The sequence below is a fragment of the Nicotiana tabacum genome, chromosome 6 (genome assembly GCF_000715075.1).
Source record: "Nicotiana tabacum cultivar K326 chromosome 6, ASM71507v2, whole genome shotgun sequence".
Lineage (NCBI taxonomy): Eukaryota > Viridiplantae > Streptophyta > Magnoliopsida > Solanales > Solanaceae > Nicotiana > Nicotiana tabacum.
Window position 1 is genome coordinate 168,771,971 of NC_134085.1, and position 18,727 is coordinate 168,790,697.

Below are 18,727 nucleotides of genomic sequence, written 5' to 3' on the forward strand. Positions count from 1 at the left end.
ATGAATTGAAAATATTTTCGAAGAAACTTTAAAATCTTCAAGCCATTTATTTTTGCTGAAACTAAAGAAAAAGCATGATAATTTATTAAATTGAATATATTTCATGATGATTGAGGATTTCTACAAGACATTCCATTTATTGAGTTAGCTACATAAGATAGATATTCTTCAGGAACTTACGCATTTTTATAGCTGGAACACATTTTTAATACAGTTTTTATATGTTTTTTTAACTACTTAGTGAGATGAGGTACACGCGCAACGCGCGTACTCTAAATACGGATCGTGATTAAAAAGGGGAGATACTCTGTCTACTTTAAATCATCTCTTTTATTTTGAACAGAATTGATTTGTCGTTTTAATAATACCGGACCGGTACACCACTCATTTGTCACCTTAAAGAGCTATGGCTGATTAAAGTTTTTCTCATTTAAGGATGTCAAACTGACAATAATGCATAAACTTTCTAACAAATGAAATTATTTTGTGCCTTAAGTTTTTGTAATCCTTACAACCCAAATTTAAGAAGACTGAATTTAATGCTGAAGCTCCATATTATGGAGGATTAACATGGGAAACTCATCCTTTTGGTGAGACAACTGGGCCGGAATAGGAGCTTTAGTACAATTTCTTACACACACAAAGAGAACCAGCTGGGAGACAAATAGTAATAGAATTCTTTGAAGGAAAGGAGTGGAGCACTAAGAAGCTGCAGTAGTTGTTGCCAGAATTTCTTTTGGAACATAACAGTGGTATATATTGAAATTGGAGATGAAGGTAAATATGACTCACCTATCTGATCTCTGCTTGGAAAGCACATAGACAGGAGGCAAATGCATCAGAAACTTTAATTTCAGCTGGATTTGTCGCAAACATGTTCCAATCAAGATGTATCTATTACTGCGTGGAGAATTCTGAAGAACAAGCACAGCTATGGAAATTTAGTGTGCAAGTAGATATAGGCCAAATCCTTGGCACCACAAGGCGATTTTTGGCCCAAAAAAATATAGAACAAGAAATCATGCATACAAGAAAATAAAACATATGTATAAACACTGAAAAGGGAGTCCAACCAGTACGCTTAATACAAATTGTAAAGTTACAATTAGCCATAGCGATGATGGGATCTATGTTCCATCGCTTATACTTGTGGATATGTAGAATTAGTGATAGTAAGCAATGGAGGAAAAAAGATTCCTAACTAGAGCAAGGAGTGGCCACTGCTAGCAAAGGTGACTTCCTACGAATAGTGATGCCAGTGCCTTCAGTCATATCCAAATCCTCCCCTTTTATCCCTTCTGGTAATGCAAAATTGAACTTGTGTACAAGCCTTGCTATTGCTAGCTCATTTACCACATTAGCAAAAGCAATTCCTGGGCAGCCCCTTCTGCCTGCTCCAAAGGGAATCAACTCAAAATTTAGTCCTTTGACATCAATATTACTATTCAAGAACCTCTCTGGTCGGTACTCCTCCGGATTATCCCACGACAAAGGATCTCTTCCGATTGTCCAAGCATTGATAATGACTTGAGTTTTAGCAGGTATGTGGTAGCCTAGCAATTTTGCGTCTTCCATTGATTCTCGAGGGACTAGTAGTGGAATCGGTGGATGGAATCTAAGAGTCTCTTTGATCACTGCTTTTAGATACTGCATATTTCCTAAGTCATCCTCTGTTATCTCTGATTTTCCTTGGACTAATTGTCGCACTTCATTCTGTAATTTCTCCATGATTCTTGGATGCCTCAAAAGCTCTGTCATTATCCACTCCAGAGTTGTATAAGTTGTATCCGTACCAGCAGCAAATGTATCCTATGCATTAAAAAGAAACACAGAGCAATTAAATAGCTGAAGCTCCATTTTACATCCAGAGTTTTCCAATATTTGAATTACAGTCACTATCCATGGGTGGATGAAGCAGTAAAACACTTGGTGCAGTTTCACCATTGCTTTTCTTCTTGAATTAATTAGTATTATTTCACATTCATTGATTTAATTTTTTTGAAGAATTAGCCCAAATAGCCGCTAAACTTGATTTGCCACTATATATGTGGAAGTAGAAGATGCTTACCAGTAGAAGAGCTTTCAATGAATCCCTCTGAAGAGGAAAGCCTGTTTCATTTCCATTCTGAATTTCCAACAAAACGTCCATTAAGTCTTTAGCTTCACCCCCACTGTCTTCTCCTTTCTTGTTCCTAATCATGTGTTCTCCAATCACACTCTCCAAAAATGCGTCCAATTCCTTAGCTACTTTCTCCACTCTGGTGTCCAGGCCATTGATTTTATTGAGCCATTCAAGCCACGGAATATAGTCACCGACGTTGAAAGCACCTAAAAGATCACCAAATTCATCTGGGATGGCCTTAGCCTTGATTCCTCTTTCCCCTTCATTATATTTCTTCCCTAAGGCCACTCTGCTAATTATGTTTTCAGTTAGAGAATATAAAAGATCTCTTAAGTTTATCACTGAACTGGAATCACACTCTCGCCCAAGAAAAAAAGAAAATGTAATTATTTGCTAGAAGTGCCAGTATCTTGGTTGCGTTTCAAATTTCTGGTGACCTCACGTCGTATGACACAAATTTTGAAGTTACGTCCTTTTTGTCAGGCAATGCAAATATTTGCAGTCATCTCCTTTAGTTTGTGTGGTAAAGCTTCTTCGGATATACGCGAACACACAAAATCAGCTTCAGTAATTCCTATCAGATTTGTATGATAAAGAAATATTCGTACGTCTCCAAATATATTACCTATACCCAATTCTCGATTTCAATACTCCTTGCTCAAACAAAAATGGACCTCCCCTTTTACAGTCTTCTAATTCCTTTGTTTGTTTTCATTTTCTTCCTCCATCAATGGTTCTTTACTACTTCAAACGCCCAAAACAAGTTACCACCATCTCCAAGAAAGCTTCCAATCATAGGAAATTTGCACCAACTTGGGTCGCATCCTCATCGTTCTCTCCATAAACTATCAGAAAAACATGGTCCAGTGATGCTACTTCACTTGGGCAGTAAGCCAATGGTTGTTGCTTCCTCTGTAGATGCTGCTCGTGATATCATGAAAATCCACGATCTCGTCTGGTCAAATAGACCTAAATCTAAAATGGCTGATAGACTCTTTTATGGTTCCAAGGATGTGGCCTTTAGTCCCTATGGCGAATATTGGAGGCAAGTTAGAAGTGTTACTGTGCTTCACCTTCTTAGTAACAAAAGAGTCCAATCTTTTCGTGATGTCAGAGAAGAAGAAATATCGAACATGATTGCAATCCTTGGTTAATTACTGCCTTTTGTAATTAAAAAAATAATACGTAGTACTAATTTTTATTTAAACTTTAGTAGTATATACAATTTCATTCCATGTGATAAGAAAAAATGGATAATGTCCCAATACATTAATTTCATAGGATAACTTTTTAGAAATAGTTCTAAATAAAAGTCCACGAAAGTAAATAAAAATTATAGACGATACCGCACAATTTTTTTTATGCCATGACGGAGGGTGGGATGATAAGAGCGGGTCAAGCAGGACTGACATGCTTTTAGGCTAGCAAGCTTTTAAAGAAGGGGTGCACATGTCACCTTAAGTGAATCCCACATTGAAATGGGAGAGAAATGTGAAGAGCTTTATAAAGTCTAACACAAGTTCACATGATACGCGTGCTCTATATGGCGTAGCTCAAAAGAAAAATCCTTACTCAAAAAGGATAATACGTGCAATGGGCTTAGCTCAGACAATTTTGTGATGTTCTTTAACTGAGGCTAGCTGCGTTCTTCGTTTTCAACTACACATAGAGCCACTATAAGGTTATATTTTATTGGCTTTATTTAAATATTAAAAAAAATACAATTCAACGGACATCTGTAAGTACATCCCGTGTCTTTTTCATTCTGTTATTAGGTGCCGTGTCTCTAAGTGGAGCACAAGGGGCGACTCAATGGATCACATGGCCTAAGGCGAAACTATATTGAAAGGCCCTTAAAATTATTTTATAAAATATTTATACTAACGACAAAATTTATTTTCTAACAAACAAATTAATTATTTGAGACAAAAATAAGCGAATTTAAAAATTAAAAAAAAAATAGGAAGAAGAGCATAAAAATAAAGTTGTGGACTTTCGGATATTGATGTCCACAAATTTTGATTTGGCTATCATCAAAATAAGAAAAAGAAATAAACATACATAATATAATAGCTTAAGTTTTGAGCATTAATGTGTCAAAAATATTTACTCCTTCTGATCAATTTAAACGATAATTGTAGTTCATTATATTAAGTATCACTTATTGGTGATATCTAAAATAAATTATAAATAACCTAATATAATATATCGAATTATACTAAAAAAAAATTGGTACATGAATGCTTTTGTGTTCATGCAGTCTGAGAGAACATAGTAAAAGAAATTTATTATTTTGACGATATATGTAACTTAATTCTTATATAAAAAGGATAAAATTAAAATTGAAGACTGAAGCAAATATATTAATTAATCAGTAAAGAAAATTATCATAATTTAGGAATTTATTGATATAAAATAACCTCAATCAAATAACAAAAAAAATAAATTGTAACACTTTTCTTTATATTAATTATTTATATAATATAATATAATAATAATAATAATAATTTAAAATAAATTTGGGGCCTTCAAATTTTGGGGGCCTAAGGCCAAAGCTTTTAGAGCCGCCCTTGCTAATAAGTTGCAATAGTAATTGGAGATGAAGGTAAATATGACTCACTTTAATTTGTAGAGCTGTCAATACGGGCCTGGTCAGGTTACACAGCCCGGCCCGCGTGGGCTTTAGCAAATGACAGGTTGGGTTGGGCTAGCCCACCATTTTGATGGATCTTACAATGGCCAGCCCATCCCAGCCCTATGTGGGCCGCAAGTCCCCATGGGCCGACCCATCATTTTTTTAAAATATAATTTTATATATATTTTTTAAATTCTAACCTAAAAACAGATAAATATTTAAAAGTTAAAAAATATCTTATTGGAAAAATTTCACAAAACTTAATAACTTTTTATATTGTTTCAATATATCACAATAAACACTAAAAAAGTAAAAGACAAGACTATATTGTATTCACTAAAAGTCAAAACATGCTTATGGGATATCCAACACATTATCTTCATCAAACACATTTGAATCCTCTTGTGACAAGGTTGTCTTAACATCTTCACTTTCATCTACATCTACAATTCATATGCAATATTAATTAGTTAAATATTAAGAATAATAAAATTTTAAAACTAATAATATTCAAATTCACATAAAAAATATTATCAGTTTGAGTATGGTAAAAGTCGTGCAGACGTAATTTCTATTAACAAGTGTTTGGACATTTTTATGACGGATGCAACTTCTGTACTTTGTCAGAACACGCCCACCAATGCTAAATGTTGATTCCTATGCTACAGTAGTAATAGGAATACTAAGTTCATCACGCGCCATCACTGAAAAATCGGGATATTTTTTAAAATAGTCCTTGCAATACATGGTAACTGTAGGCATATAAATTTTATTGGAATTAAATCCGTAAAATAATTTGGACTACATTTTAAATTCAAGATGCGTTAGTTCAGATAAATTTATTGGGCTAATTGGATTAGTCCAACATGTATGGATTAAATAAATAAGTCTTGATTCATTGGGCTAGCCCATTTAGTTGGGCTAAAGTGATGAGCCCACTTCATTAAGCCCAAGATAACATCTTCCTAGAGGCCCAGTTTAGTGTCACGTGTCAAATGACGTGGCGCGCCAAGTCAAATGGAAGAGCCAGTAGGATCATGCCACATGTCAAAATGACAAGGCATGCCAAGTCACACTAAAAGGCCAATGAAATCGCGCAACGTGTGCAAGTGACATGTTTTGGCCAATCAAATGCGGTCATGTCACACTTCAATTTGATTGGTCGGAAAGAGTTTGTTCTTATCATAACTCTTCCCTTCCACAACTATAAATAGCGGTCTTCATAACCCAGAAAAGAAACCAGAAGTTATAACAAAAATCAAGAGAGAGCTCGTGGATCAAACGCTGCAGATTTCTCTAAAAGCTACAAGCATTCAGGCGTTCTAAGGATTAAAAGATCAAGACGAAAATTCAAGAAAAAGCTGCAAGCCCTTGGATTAAAAATACTTCAAGATCAAGATCAGGCCTTAAGCACTTGGATTAAAATAAAATAAAATTCAAGATCAAGCTCAAATGTCATTGAATCTATACTAGAAAAGTAGAATCGGAGGAATCATAGAGATTGTACACTCAAATATTCAAAATAAAATACTACGATTGTTGCGATATTTTTCAATCTTGATTTTATTTTCTCGACGCAATTTATTGTCTACAAAATTTCGGCACGCCCAGTGGGACAATCTCTACCTCTCATCTCAATTTTTCAATCACCAAAGTCCAAGAACATTGAAATAGCTTCAAAGAAAATCAACTCTGGTTCAACTTCCGCCAAGGCTGCTAACTCCAAGTTCTATGCTGATGTAGAAAGCATCCTAGTTGTTAACTTTGGAAGCTTCGGACCAGTTACGAGGAGCAAAGCGAGCTCTTTAGGAATACAAGTACCTCAACTGCCTTCCGCATCAACACCTGTTTTCAGATCTTCACCCTCAAAAGGAGCAAGATCTTCCACAAACGCACCTGAAGGAGGAAACGATGTTGCTGAAAAGATTAAGAAAACTCTTGCACTGCTTGACCTTTCCGGATCCAAGCACTCTACTGTGAAGGAAGATGATGATGATTCAAGTGATGGATCCTCCCCACTTACACCACATAGCGTGAGCCAATCAAGGATCAATCTGTGTGAAAATCCATGCTACTCTCTGTAGTCCACGACGATCATGTAAGCCATGGTGACAAACACTTCATCTGTGGAGGAGCAGTTGGCAAACTTGACGGAAGCCATCGCTGGCTTGACCAAATGCATGCAAAATCAAGAGGCTAAAGCTAATAGATAGGGTAAGAATCTTGATGGAACAAGAATCTACTCATGCACCCGGCAAGCTCCCAGAAGTTCTAGAGAGTGACTCTCCCCCAAGACAAGTAGCATCTACTAAGGCTATACCTATCTCATTTGAAGGGATGATTCTAATCGATCAACTGAAGGAGTTCATTGAAGAAACCATTAAGAACAAATATGAAGTTGCCGCCAATCCTCCCTTACATATGCAAAGTCGTACACTGCAAGGGTCGATATGTTGAAGATGCATGCTGGCTATCAACCTTCAAAGTTTCAACTGTTTGATGGTAAAGGTAACCCAAAGCAACATGTGGTGTACTTCGTGGGGACGTGAAATAATGCTGAGACTTATGGAGATTACCTCATCAAGCAGTTTATCCGCTCGCTAAAAGAAAACGCTTCTAACTGGTACACAGACCTCGAGGCTGGATCAACTAGAGCATGAGTTCCTCAATCGCTTTTATAGTACGAGACATACTGTGAGTATGATAGAACTTACATATACTCTTCCATAAAAAGGGGAACCAGTTATCGACTTTATCAATCGTCGAAGGAATGCAAGCCTCAACTGCAAAGACAGGCTTAGTGAAGCTTCAGGCATAGAGATGTACATCCAAGGAATGCATTGGGATTGCGCTACATCTTGCAAGGTATCAAGCCAGTCACATTTGAAGAACTTGCAACTCGTGCCCATGACATGGAATTGAGCATGGCATCCGCTGGAAATGAAAGGCTGCCCATCTATGAACCTCGCAAAGAGAATGACAAGCAAGAAGTCAGGAAGTGGGGAAAGTTCGTACCCAAGTCTGAAAGAAAAGAAGCTATGAATGTCAACACGTCACCTATAAAGTTCATGACGAAGGTGAGCAAGAAGCAGAGTATGAAATCCACTTCTTTTCAAGATACGCCAAGTGGAAAGTTGACTCTAAAAGAAATGCAAGAGAAAGAGTACCCAAATTACTGCAAATATCACCGACTTGTAAGCCACCCTCTAGAGAAATGCTTTGTCTTCAAGGACAAAGTCATGGACTTGTCTCGCGAAAAGAAAACTGTGCTTGAAGATGAGAAAGCAAGCTCAAAGCAAGTCTCTATCACCTTTGGCTTATTCAGTTCGAATGAATTATGTTGTTTTAAAGAAAGTAAAGATGAAGAATTACTGGAGAGCAACAAAGCTGAAGTCAATCAACCTAATGATGATGAAGGTTGGACATTGATGACTCGTCGTAGGTACCACAAAAGGAGCCCACGAAAAGAATCAATAGAACAACCAACAAGAAAATCGATGGTGAAAAGACTAAGGAGATGGAATCCAGTTAAATATTTGAAGAAAGCAAAAGTGGAGGTGCACCATCCTCAAAAGCCACGACATCCAGTGACCTTTCAGGAGTTCTTACCAAGTTGGTTCCGCACGAAGATTTCCCATGAAGGCATTGATGCCTCTTGTTGCCATGCTGACAAAGGGGAAGAAAAGAGTCATGACATACCATTGGCACCATCTTCGGAAAAGCCCATCGAGTCCACTCATCAAGAAGTTAATGCTTGTGAGGAAAAGGTCACGTTCACAAATGACGATCTTTTGCTAGGTGACACTCTTCATAACCACCCATTGTACCTGGTTGGCTATATGCGCGATAAAAGGGTAAATCGAATTTTGGTTGATGGAGGATCCTCGTGAACATTTTGCCAATCCACACTGTGAAAGAACTTAGTATTCCCATGAACGAACTCTCATAAAGTCGTGTGATGAGCTAAGGATTCAACCAAGGGGGGATCAAGTGCATGGTTGCATGTGATCGATGTGAAGACTTTATACAATGTTTTGCTTGGTAGACCTTGGATACATGAGAATAAAGTAGTTCCATCTACCTACCATCAATGTTTAAAATACTACGAGGGTGAAGTCGGGAAGAAGATAGTTGCTGATAATGAGCCATTCACCGAGGCAGAGTCACACTTCGTCGATGTAAAGTTCTACTTGAAGTACCGCATTGTGAAGGAGCTAAAAATTGATGATGGCATGAAAGGCAAGAATGACGAGCCCATAACTAAAAGAGTTGAGGTGACTATCGGTAAAGCCAAAGCTTTTACTGAGGAGGTACAACCCGACGTGAATAAATCTCATAGAGGGGATATTGCATTTTATGGCAAGAAAGTAAGTCCTAAGCTCCAATATGTCCCTAAAATAAAGAAAGATGAGGGCAAATTATCTAATCTCCAAACCAACACGCTAAATGAGTTAACTCTTCTAATAAAACGAATTAAGGCAGTAAAGTTGCCCTCAAAGCCGCTTGTAGGGTTTGTAGCCCAAAATCGTTTGCAGAATATGGCACTCCTTACAAAACGAATAGATGAAAGTTTTGATCCTAACGCTTACAAGCTATTTGCGAAAGCTGGATACAATCCCGATGAGCCGTCAAAGTTAGGGAAGATGCCATTAAAAGCTACAATGAGGCAACCACGTGAAGGCTTGGGTTAGAAGAAACTGTCACGAGTGCGCATTTCCATAAGAAGGGAGAGCAATAATTATATCACTGTAGAAGATGAATCGGCCGCTTCTAACAAGCCTTCTGTCTTTGATCGACTTGGAAAATTGCCTGTGAGGACCTCCGTGTTTGAAATATTGGGTCCATTAAAGAAGGGGAACAAGTTCCGGAGAAATTATCAAAGCATAAGAACACTCGCTTCACCCAAAATCTAGGACATCTCTAAGGATTTCCAAAGTTTGGTTCCTTCTAGAATGAGGCAACAAACAAAATTTGTGGTTTCATGTAAAGAAGTATTGAAGGTAAAGCCATATATTGTGGTCTACACTAAGGAACATGACGAAGATGAAGAAAGTGTGGGTTCTTTGTATCATGTTACTGTACAAGTCGAGAATGCCGCTCCATCTTCAATGGAAGATAATGCGGAATTGGAGGATGTTTCACCGTATTATCACATATTCTTCAATGATGGGGACCCTCAAGAAGATGAAGATATGAAAGATGCTCCACCTGAAATTGAAGAAGGAGTGAAGATGACAGTTGATACCTTAAATATAAGCTAACCTTGGCACCAATGAAGAACCAAGACCAACCTACCTAAGTGCTTTTCTAGAAGCCGATGAAGAGAGAACTTATATTGAGTTACTCAAGGAGTTCAGGGATGTCTTTTCTTGGAGTTACAAAGAAATGCCTGGCTTGGAACCGAAAGTAGCAGTCCATCACCTTGTAGTAAAAAATGGTGCTCGCCATGTTAAACAAGCTCAAAGGCGTTGTAGGCCAGACTTGGTTCCCTTGATTGAAACCAAAGTTAACAAACTCATCAAAGCTGGCTTTATTCGTGAATTTAAATACCCAATATGGGTTTCAAGTATTGTCCCTGTAAGGAAGAAAAATGGTCATATTCGAGTGTGCGTTGACTTTAGGGATCTTAACAATGTGCGGCTGAAAGATGAGTTCCCGCTTCCCATTACAGAACTGATAATCGATACTACTACTACTGGGTACCAGGTAATGTTATTTATGGACGGTTCATCAGGCTATAACCAAATTCACATGGGTGCCAAAAGATGAGGGCTTACTGCATTTTGTACCCTAAAGGGTATTTATTGCTACAAGGTAATGCCTTTTGGCTTGAAAAATGTTGGTGCTACTTACCAAAGGGCTATGCAGAATATTTTTGACGATCTTCTCTACAAGAATGTCAAATGCTATGTTGACGACTTGGTGGTAAAATCAAGAGAGAAGGGCGGCCACTTGAAAGACTTGAGAATGGTGTTTGAGTTGCTCTAGAGGTACCAACTTAGGATGAATCCACTGAAATGCGCCTTTGGAGTTACTTCCAGAAAGTTCCTTGGTTTCATTGTTCGACATCGAGGGATTGAAATTGATCAAGCCAAAGTAGATGCAATCTTGAAAATGCCTGAGCCTTGGGACATTCATGAATTGAAAAGTCTGCAGGGAAAGTTAGCATACCTTAGGAGATTCATCTCGAACCTAGCTGGGAGTGTCAACCATTCAGTTGCCTTATGAAGAAAGGTATCCCTTTTAAATGGGACCAAGCGTGCAGTAATGCCTTTGAGAGCATTAAATCCTACTTGATGAAGCCTCCAATTTTAGCAGCCCCTATACCTGGAAAGCCATTGACACTATACATTGCGACATAAGAAAGGTCTGTTGGATCACTGTTGGCCCAAGAAAATAGTGAAGGGAAAGAAAACTCTCTTTACTACATGAGCAGAATGATGACACCAAATGAGCTGAATTATTCACCAATTGAAAAGTTGTGTTTGGCGCTAGTCTTGTCAATTCAAAAGTTGAAGAATTACTTTCAAGCTCATGTTGTTCGTCTTGTTTCTAAGGCAAATCCCATCAAGTTTGTGATGTCAAAACCTGTTCTTAGTGATCGACTAGCGAGATGGTACCTCCAATTTCAACAATTCGAGATTTTTTACATCCCTCAAAAGGATGTAAAAGGATAAGTATTGGCATACTTCTTGGCAGATCATCTGATACCTGATGACTCAGAGCTAACTGACGAACTACCTGATGAGGATGCAATGGTCGTTGAAGTTCAACCTCCATGGAAGATGTATTTTGATGGTGATGCACATCGTGGAAGAGCTGGTGCTAGCGTAGTATTTGTCACTTCCTAAGGTGAAGTCTTTCCCTACTCCTTCACCTTGACACAACTCTATTCCAACAATGTGGTTGAGTATCAAGCATTAATACTTGGGCTTGAAATGGCCGTTGATATTAAGCAATTGCAATTGCAAATTTTTGGAGACTCCCAGTTAGTGGTCAATCAGTTTTTAGGTAGTTACGAGGTCAAGAAGCCTGAACTACATCCATATCATGATTACGCTAAAAATTAATGGGGTGACTCGGTGATGTTACTATTCAGCATGTGCCAAGAAAAGAAAATAAGAAGGTGGATGTTTTAACTGCCCTAGCTTCATCGTTGACCCTACCTGATCAAGCGCAAGTTACTGTCTGCCAAAAATGGGTAGTATCGCCGCCAAATGAGGCTGAAGGTGAAGAAAATAAACTCAAGCATCTTGTCACTATTTCTGAAGTCGAGAAAGAAGAATGGAGACATCCCATTATCGACTACTTGTGTTATAGGATACTTCTAGAAAATCCGCGGAGAAGAACTGAAATCCGACATCGTGCACCTCGCTTCCCTTACCACAAAGATACCGTATACAGAAGATCATTCGAGGGAGTACTCTTGCTATGCTTAGGGGAAGATGAAGCACTCCAAGTTTTGCAAGAATCGCATTCTAGGGTATGTGGGTCACACCAGTCTGGACCAAAGCTCCACTTTCATATAAAAGGGAGGGGATATTATTGGCCAACAATTGTGAAAGATTGCTTGGACTACGCTCGAAGATGCAAGGCTTGTCAATTCCATGAGAATTTTATTCATCAACCTCCTAAAGTGTTTCACCCGACTGGTGCATCCTGGCCATTTGACGCTTGGGGATTGGATGTTGTTGGACCACTGCCAAAGTCCTTTGGTGGGCACCTATACATCTTTGCTGCAACTGACTACTTCTCAAAATGGGCTGAAGTTGTTGCTCTTAAGGAAGTAAAGAAGGAAAATGTTGCAAGTTTCATCCGAGTAAACATTATTTATCGCTTTGGCATTCCTCGTTACATAATAACGGATAATGGAAAGCCATTCGATAATAGGTTGATGAACAAGATTTGTGATCTCTTTGGCTTCAAGCAACGTAACTCTTCGATGTACAATGCTGCCGCCAATGGTCCAACTGAGGCATTCAACAAAACTCTATGCAACTTGTTAAAGAAAGTCGTCTCCAAATCCAAACGAGATTGGAATGATCATATGGAAGAAGCTCTATAGGCATATAGGACAACTCACCGTTTGCCAACACAAGCAACTCCTTATTCACACGTTTATGGAGTCGAAGTCGTCCTGCCACTTGAGCGTCAAATACCTTCGTTACAACTGGCTATTCAAGAAGGGATTACTGATGAAGAAAATGCTCGACTTTGATTAGCAGAGTTGGAGGCTCTTGATGAGAATAGGTTGGAAGCTCAACAGAGTCTTGAATGTTATCATGCTCGATTATCTCGCGCCTTCAATAAATGAGTTCGCCCGAGATCCTTTCAAGTAGGAGATCAAGTCCTTGTCGTACGAAGACCCATAAACCTATAGGGAAGTTCACTTCAAAATGGGATGGGTCATATGTCATACAAGAAGCTTACTCAAGTGGGGCTTACAAGTTAGTTGATGCAGATGGAATGAAAATCGGCCCTATAAATGGCAAGTTTTTAAAGAAGTATTATCCTTGAAGTTGCCATGATCCTTGTGCACGAGCCTAAACTGCATGTTCCTACACTCCTGGCCCGCATGAGTCTAAACTATGTACGGCCCACAAAAAAATAAGAGTCTGCTAGGTCAAAAACCTCAAAAGAGGCGGCCTAGGCAAAATTTAGGACACAAAAAAAGAAAAAGAAAAAAAGAAAAAAAAGAAAAAAAATCACCCATTCCGAACTACGGTATGACTTGATCCTTTTCACCGAGGTACGTAGGCAGCTTAGAGTTTCGTTCTGAGTTCAGTCTTATGATTTCAACAGATATACAGTGCCCCTATTGTTGTCCCAATGAAGTATGAAAGGAATGTAAAATCAAGCTGAAACGCTATCTTCCTGTTGAACTTTGGATCCCATTTGATTTGATGAGGGCAAGTTGCTATGATAAAATGGTGTCTTCACTGAACTGCTGACAATATTTGCATCAAAGTCTGGGCATTCGCTATGTCCTCATGTTCGCATAACCTTCAAGTTTGTTGGTGTTCATATCCGCTCATTGAACTTTAAAAAGAAAGGGAAGAGTAACAATCACAATCTTGAAAGAGAGCATGGATAAGTAAAAAACAAATCGCCTCAGACGAAAAACAATAAAGGGATGTCTGCGTCAGACTTTTTCTAAAGGTTTTCATTGCGAACTTTTAAGGTGTTCATCTCGAACTTTTAAAGGTAATGGGATTTTTAAGGTTTTCGTTCCGAACTTTTAAAAGGAGTATGTTTCGAACTATTAAAGGTGCTCGTGGCAAGCTTTAAAGGGTCCCCACTGCCGACTTTTAAAGATTTCTACCACGAGCTTTTAAGGATTTGTTAGACGTCTTCATCACGTGCTTTTAAGAGTCTTTACCGCGAGCTTTTAAGGGTATTCATCGCGAGCTTTTAAGGATCTTCGCCATTAATTTTTAAAGGTGTTCATCGCAGACTTTTATGGGCTTTGCCGCAAATTTTTAAGGTCTTCATCGCGAACTTTTAAGGATCTTCGCCATGAATTTTTAAACGTCTTCGTCGCGTGATTTTAAGAGTCTTCACCGTGAGATTTTAAAGGTATCCATCGTGAACTTTTAAAGTTCTTCATCGCGGATTTTTATGGGCTTTGCCGCAAAATTTTAAAGTCTTCATCGTGAACTTTTAAGGTTCTTCGCCATGAATTTTTAAACGTCTTCGTCGCGTGCTTTTAAGAGTCTTCATCGCGAGCTTTTAAAGGTATTCATCGTGAACTTTTAAAGTTCTTCATCGCGGACTTTATGGGCTTCGCCGCAAATTTTAAGGTCTTCATCGCGAACTTTTAAGGATCTTCGCCATGAATTTTTAAAATTCTTCATCGCGAACTTTTAAAGTTCTTCATCGTAGACTTTTATGGGTTTCACTGCAAATTTTTAAGGTCTTCATCACAAATTTAAAGATCTTCGCAACGAATTTTTAAAGGTCTTCATCGCGTGCTTTTAAATTCTTCACCGCAAACTTTTAAATGTCTTCGCTATGAACTTTTAAAAATCTTGACTAGTCTTCGCTATGAACTTTTAAAGATCTTGACTACAAACTTTTAAGGATCATTGTACGAACTTTTATAGGTATTCTCCACAAATTTTAAAGGTCTTCATCATGTATGAATTATCTCATTAAACAAGACCATATCCATGATGAATTATCTCATTAAACAAGACCATATCCTCCTCGTTGACCTAAAGAAAAAACAGAAAAGGACAACAGAAAATACTAAAGAAGAAGTTGCCTCCGCTAATGCTTTGTAATCGTCAAAGCATGGAGCTGAGATGGCTTGCAAATGTTGCGAGGATCAATGAACCTACGAGCATGAGTTTATATAGCTATCAAAGTAGGGTGTTAAATATTGTTTTGGCGATGTGGGATCAATTGTTTAGACGGCTCCAAATTTTTAGTTTCCGACATGAACTAAGATACCATAGTTTGATCCAAGTAAAAAACTAATTAAGCAGGTGAATGAAGCTTGATTTTGAAGGAGACACGTATATTACATTTGCACTATTATCTGAAAAAAATATCAAGATCCAATAACGAGGGCAGTAGCAGTGTCCCAAATAGAGTAGGTTAGTCTAGGATAGTTATTTTTTTGATAAGCCTGGCATATTCAATTTACAAGGATAAGTGTTTTATTCCACCTTGAAATCCTTATATAATAACGGCATTTTCAAGTTAGGTCTGGAAGTACTAGGAGTCCAAATAAAGCCATCCCAAGCGATAACGTTCCAAGAAGTTTATTTGATTATGAGTGTAATTCATTAAAATGGCAATTTGACCATACGTGGCAATCAATGAAAGTTCTAATGCTTCTGGAATAGAAAATTGGCATCATATATGAAGATTCTTTTGCAAGGGCTTTGTACGTAAATTCTTTCAGAATTATTTAACATGGACTTTCAAAACAAGGCTCTCAAAGAATGGCCAATAAGCTCGTTAAAAATTAATTCTATGAAATAAGCCTACAAGTTGGTAAATTATCCAACGTCAAGTCCATTCCATGTAATTGGATAGAGGAGACAAAAAATATAGGGAAAACTACCCTATATACCTACCTAATCAAAAGTAATTACCCGTAATTACCCATTTTAAAAGTAATTACATCAATATCTATTCTATTACAACTAATTACCCGCCCAACCCAATTCTCGCGTGCGATAAACATATCTAATTTAAGCAGCAAAAGTGTGAATCCAAAAAAGAAGCCAAAGAATATTTAGCTTTTCTCAATAACGGGCAATGTTGTTAGTATTGTACTTTTTTCTGCTATCATCACCCCTTTTTTTGTGCTCCATAATTTATTTTATCTTTTAAAAGTTTTAAAATAAAAGATACTATCTAACTAAAATTTGAATTTTCATGTGTGTTGAAGTATTTGATGTTGGAATTTATTGGGTATTGTTCTTTGATTATGATGTTAATGCCATTTTTCAAAGATTTTATTGTGAGAAAATTAAATCCATCATTAAAAGATCTTGAAACTTGAAACTCATAACTTGGTTTGTTTGAGTTTTTAATTGTTTTGATCCGATCCTGGATGAGTTTGTTTGGAAAGTTGATTGAAGGTTGTAGCTAAAGTTTTAGTCAATTTGATGGAGATTTTGTAGTAGATTTTACAAATTTGGGTTGAAATATAGTTGAATTAGAGAAGATGACGAATTTGTATTGTATACCCGAATAGTATACAAATATACCATTTTAGTATACAATTCATTCCAACTATATACCCTATTAGTATAGTTATATACTATATTGGTATCATATGCTAGTTGAATTATTTTTTGGTTGTATTAGCTGCATTTAATTGATACAATATTTGATTTTCTTTTAATAATAGTAATATAGTACAATTTCTTGAAATACTTTATTATATTCTCTTTATGCATGTGTGTTATGTAATAGTAATATAGTCATATAGTTGTTGGGAATTAACCAGTAAAGATGTATACCATGTTGGTATAGTTATATGTCATATTGGTATCATATGGTAGTTTGTTTTGATTGTTTTAGCTGCATTTTAAGTGAATTCTATTATGAAATTATTTATATGAACATGATTTGCAGTGCTGGAATTTTAGTATAACGATGGACATAAATTATGTGTATTATGTAATAGTTTTATAATTATAGGCAATTGTTGGAACGACCTCATACAATTATATACCATGTTAGTATATGGAGTGAGCAAGTTGTTTTGCGAATATTTAGCTTGCAACATGAGTATGTAATTTTTTCATACTTTTATTGCGTCCTTTAATGTTTTGGTACAGTAGTATAGTTGCAGGTAGTTGTAGCAATATTCTAGAGCAATCATATGCTCTGTTGGTATACATATATACTATACTGGTATCATATGTTAGTTAATATTTTTTTTGATTGTATTAGCTACATTAATTGGTACACAATTTGATTTTTCTTTAGTAATAATATATAAAAAAATAGTGAAAACAGTAAATGAAATTAGATTATGAAGAGAAAAAGAATATAAAAAAAGAAATTAAATGAAATTAGAAAAGGAAAAAAAGGAAAAAAGAAAAAAATAAGAAGAAAACGAGAAAAAAGAAAAGGAGAAAAGAAACAAAAAGAAAAAAGAAAAGAAAAGAAGCATAGAAATAAAAAAGAGTTGTAGAATAAAGAAAAAACTCCCCACAAAATCTACTATGGGTAGAAAATATAATTAGTTTATGGGTAGGAAAACAAATGGGTAGACAAGGGTAAATAGTTTTGTTTTTGTGTGTAACTGTGTCAAAACCCTTTTATTGTGAGAAAATTAAAGGGAAAACTATCCTATATACCTACCTAATCAAAAGTAATTACCCGTAATTACCCATTTTAAAAGTAATTACATCAATATCTATTCTATTACAACTAATTACCCGCCCAACCTAATTCTCGCGTGCGATGAACATATTTAATTTAAGCAGCAAAAGTGTGAATCCAAAAAAGAAGCCAAAAAATATTTAGCTTTTCTCAATAGTGGGCAGTGTTGTTAGTACTGTACTTTTTTCTGCTATCATCACCTTTTTTTTTTTGTGCTCTATAGTTTATTTTATCTTTTAAAAGTTTAAAAAAAAGATACTATCTAACTAAAATTTGAATTTTCATGTGTGTTGAAGTATTTGGAGTTGGAATTTATTGGGTATTGTTCTTTGATTATGATGTTAATGCCATTTTTCAAAGATTTTATTGTGAGAAAATTAAATCCATCATTGAAGGATCTTGAAACTTGAAACTCATAACTTGGTTTGTTTGAGTTTTTAATTGTTTTGATCCGATCCTGGATGAATTTGTTTGGAAAATTGATTGAAGGTTGTAGCTAAAGTTTTAGTCAATTTGATGGAGATTTTTTAGTAGATTTTACAAATTTGGGTTGAAATATAGTTGAATTAGAGAAGATGACGAATTTGTATTGTATACCCAAATAGTATACAAATATACCATTTTGGTATACAATTCATTCCAACTATATACCCTATTAGTATAGTTATATACTATATTGGTATCATATGCTAGTTGAATTATTTTTTGGTTGTATTAGCTGCATTTAATTGATACAATATTTGATTTTCTTTTAATAATAGTAATATAGTACAATTTCTTGAAATACTTTATTATATTAATATGTGGTACACTATTTTTTTATTTTTCTCTTTATGCATGTGTGTTATGTAATAGTAGTATAGTCATATAGTTGCCGGAAATTAACCAGTAAAGATGTATACCATGTTGGTATAGTTATATGTCATATTGGTATCATATGGTAGTTTGTTTTGATTGTTTTAGCTGCATTTTAAGTGAATTCTATTATGAAATTATTTATATGAACATGATTTGCAGTGCTGGAATTTTTGTATGACGATGGACATAAATTATGTGTATTATGTAATAGTTTTATAATTATAGGCAATTGTTGGAACAACCCCATACAACTATATACCATG

General features: G+C 36.3%; 1 protein-coding gene across 1 annotated transcript; it reads right to left on the reverse strand.

The window, feature by feature from the left end:
• Positions 1–1,022: 1,022 nt before the first annotated feature.
• On the reverse strand, positions 1,023–3,233 carry LOC107762082 (cytochrome P450 71A2-like). Its single transcript, XM_075254430.1, has 2 exons — positions 2,069–3,233; positions 1,023–1,809 (listed from the first exon to the last, which is right to left on the reverse strand). The coding sequence occupies exons 1-2, from the start codon at positions 2,198–2,200 to the stop codon at positions 1,198–1,200; spliced, it is 744 nt and encodes a 247-aa protein (XP_075110531.1). The 5' UTR covers positions 2,201–3,233; the 3' UTR covers positions 1,023–1,197.
• Positions 3,234–18,727: the final 15,494 nt, after the last annotated feature.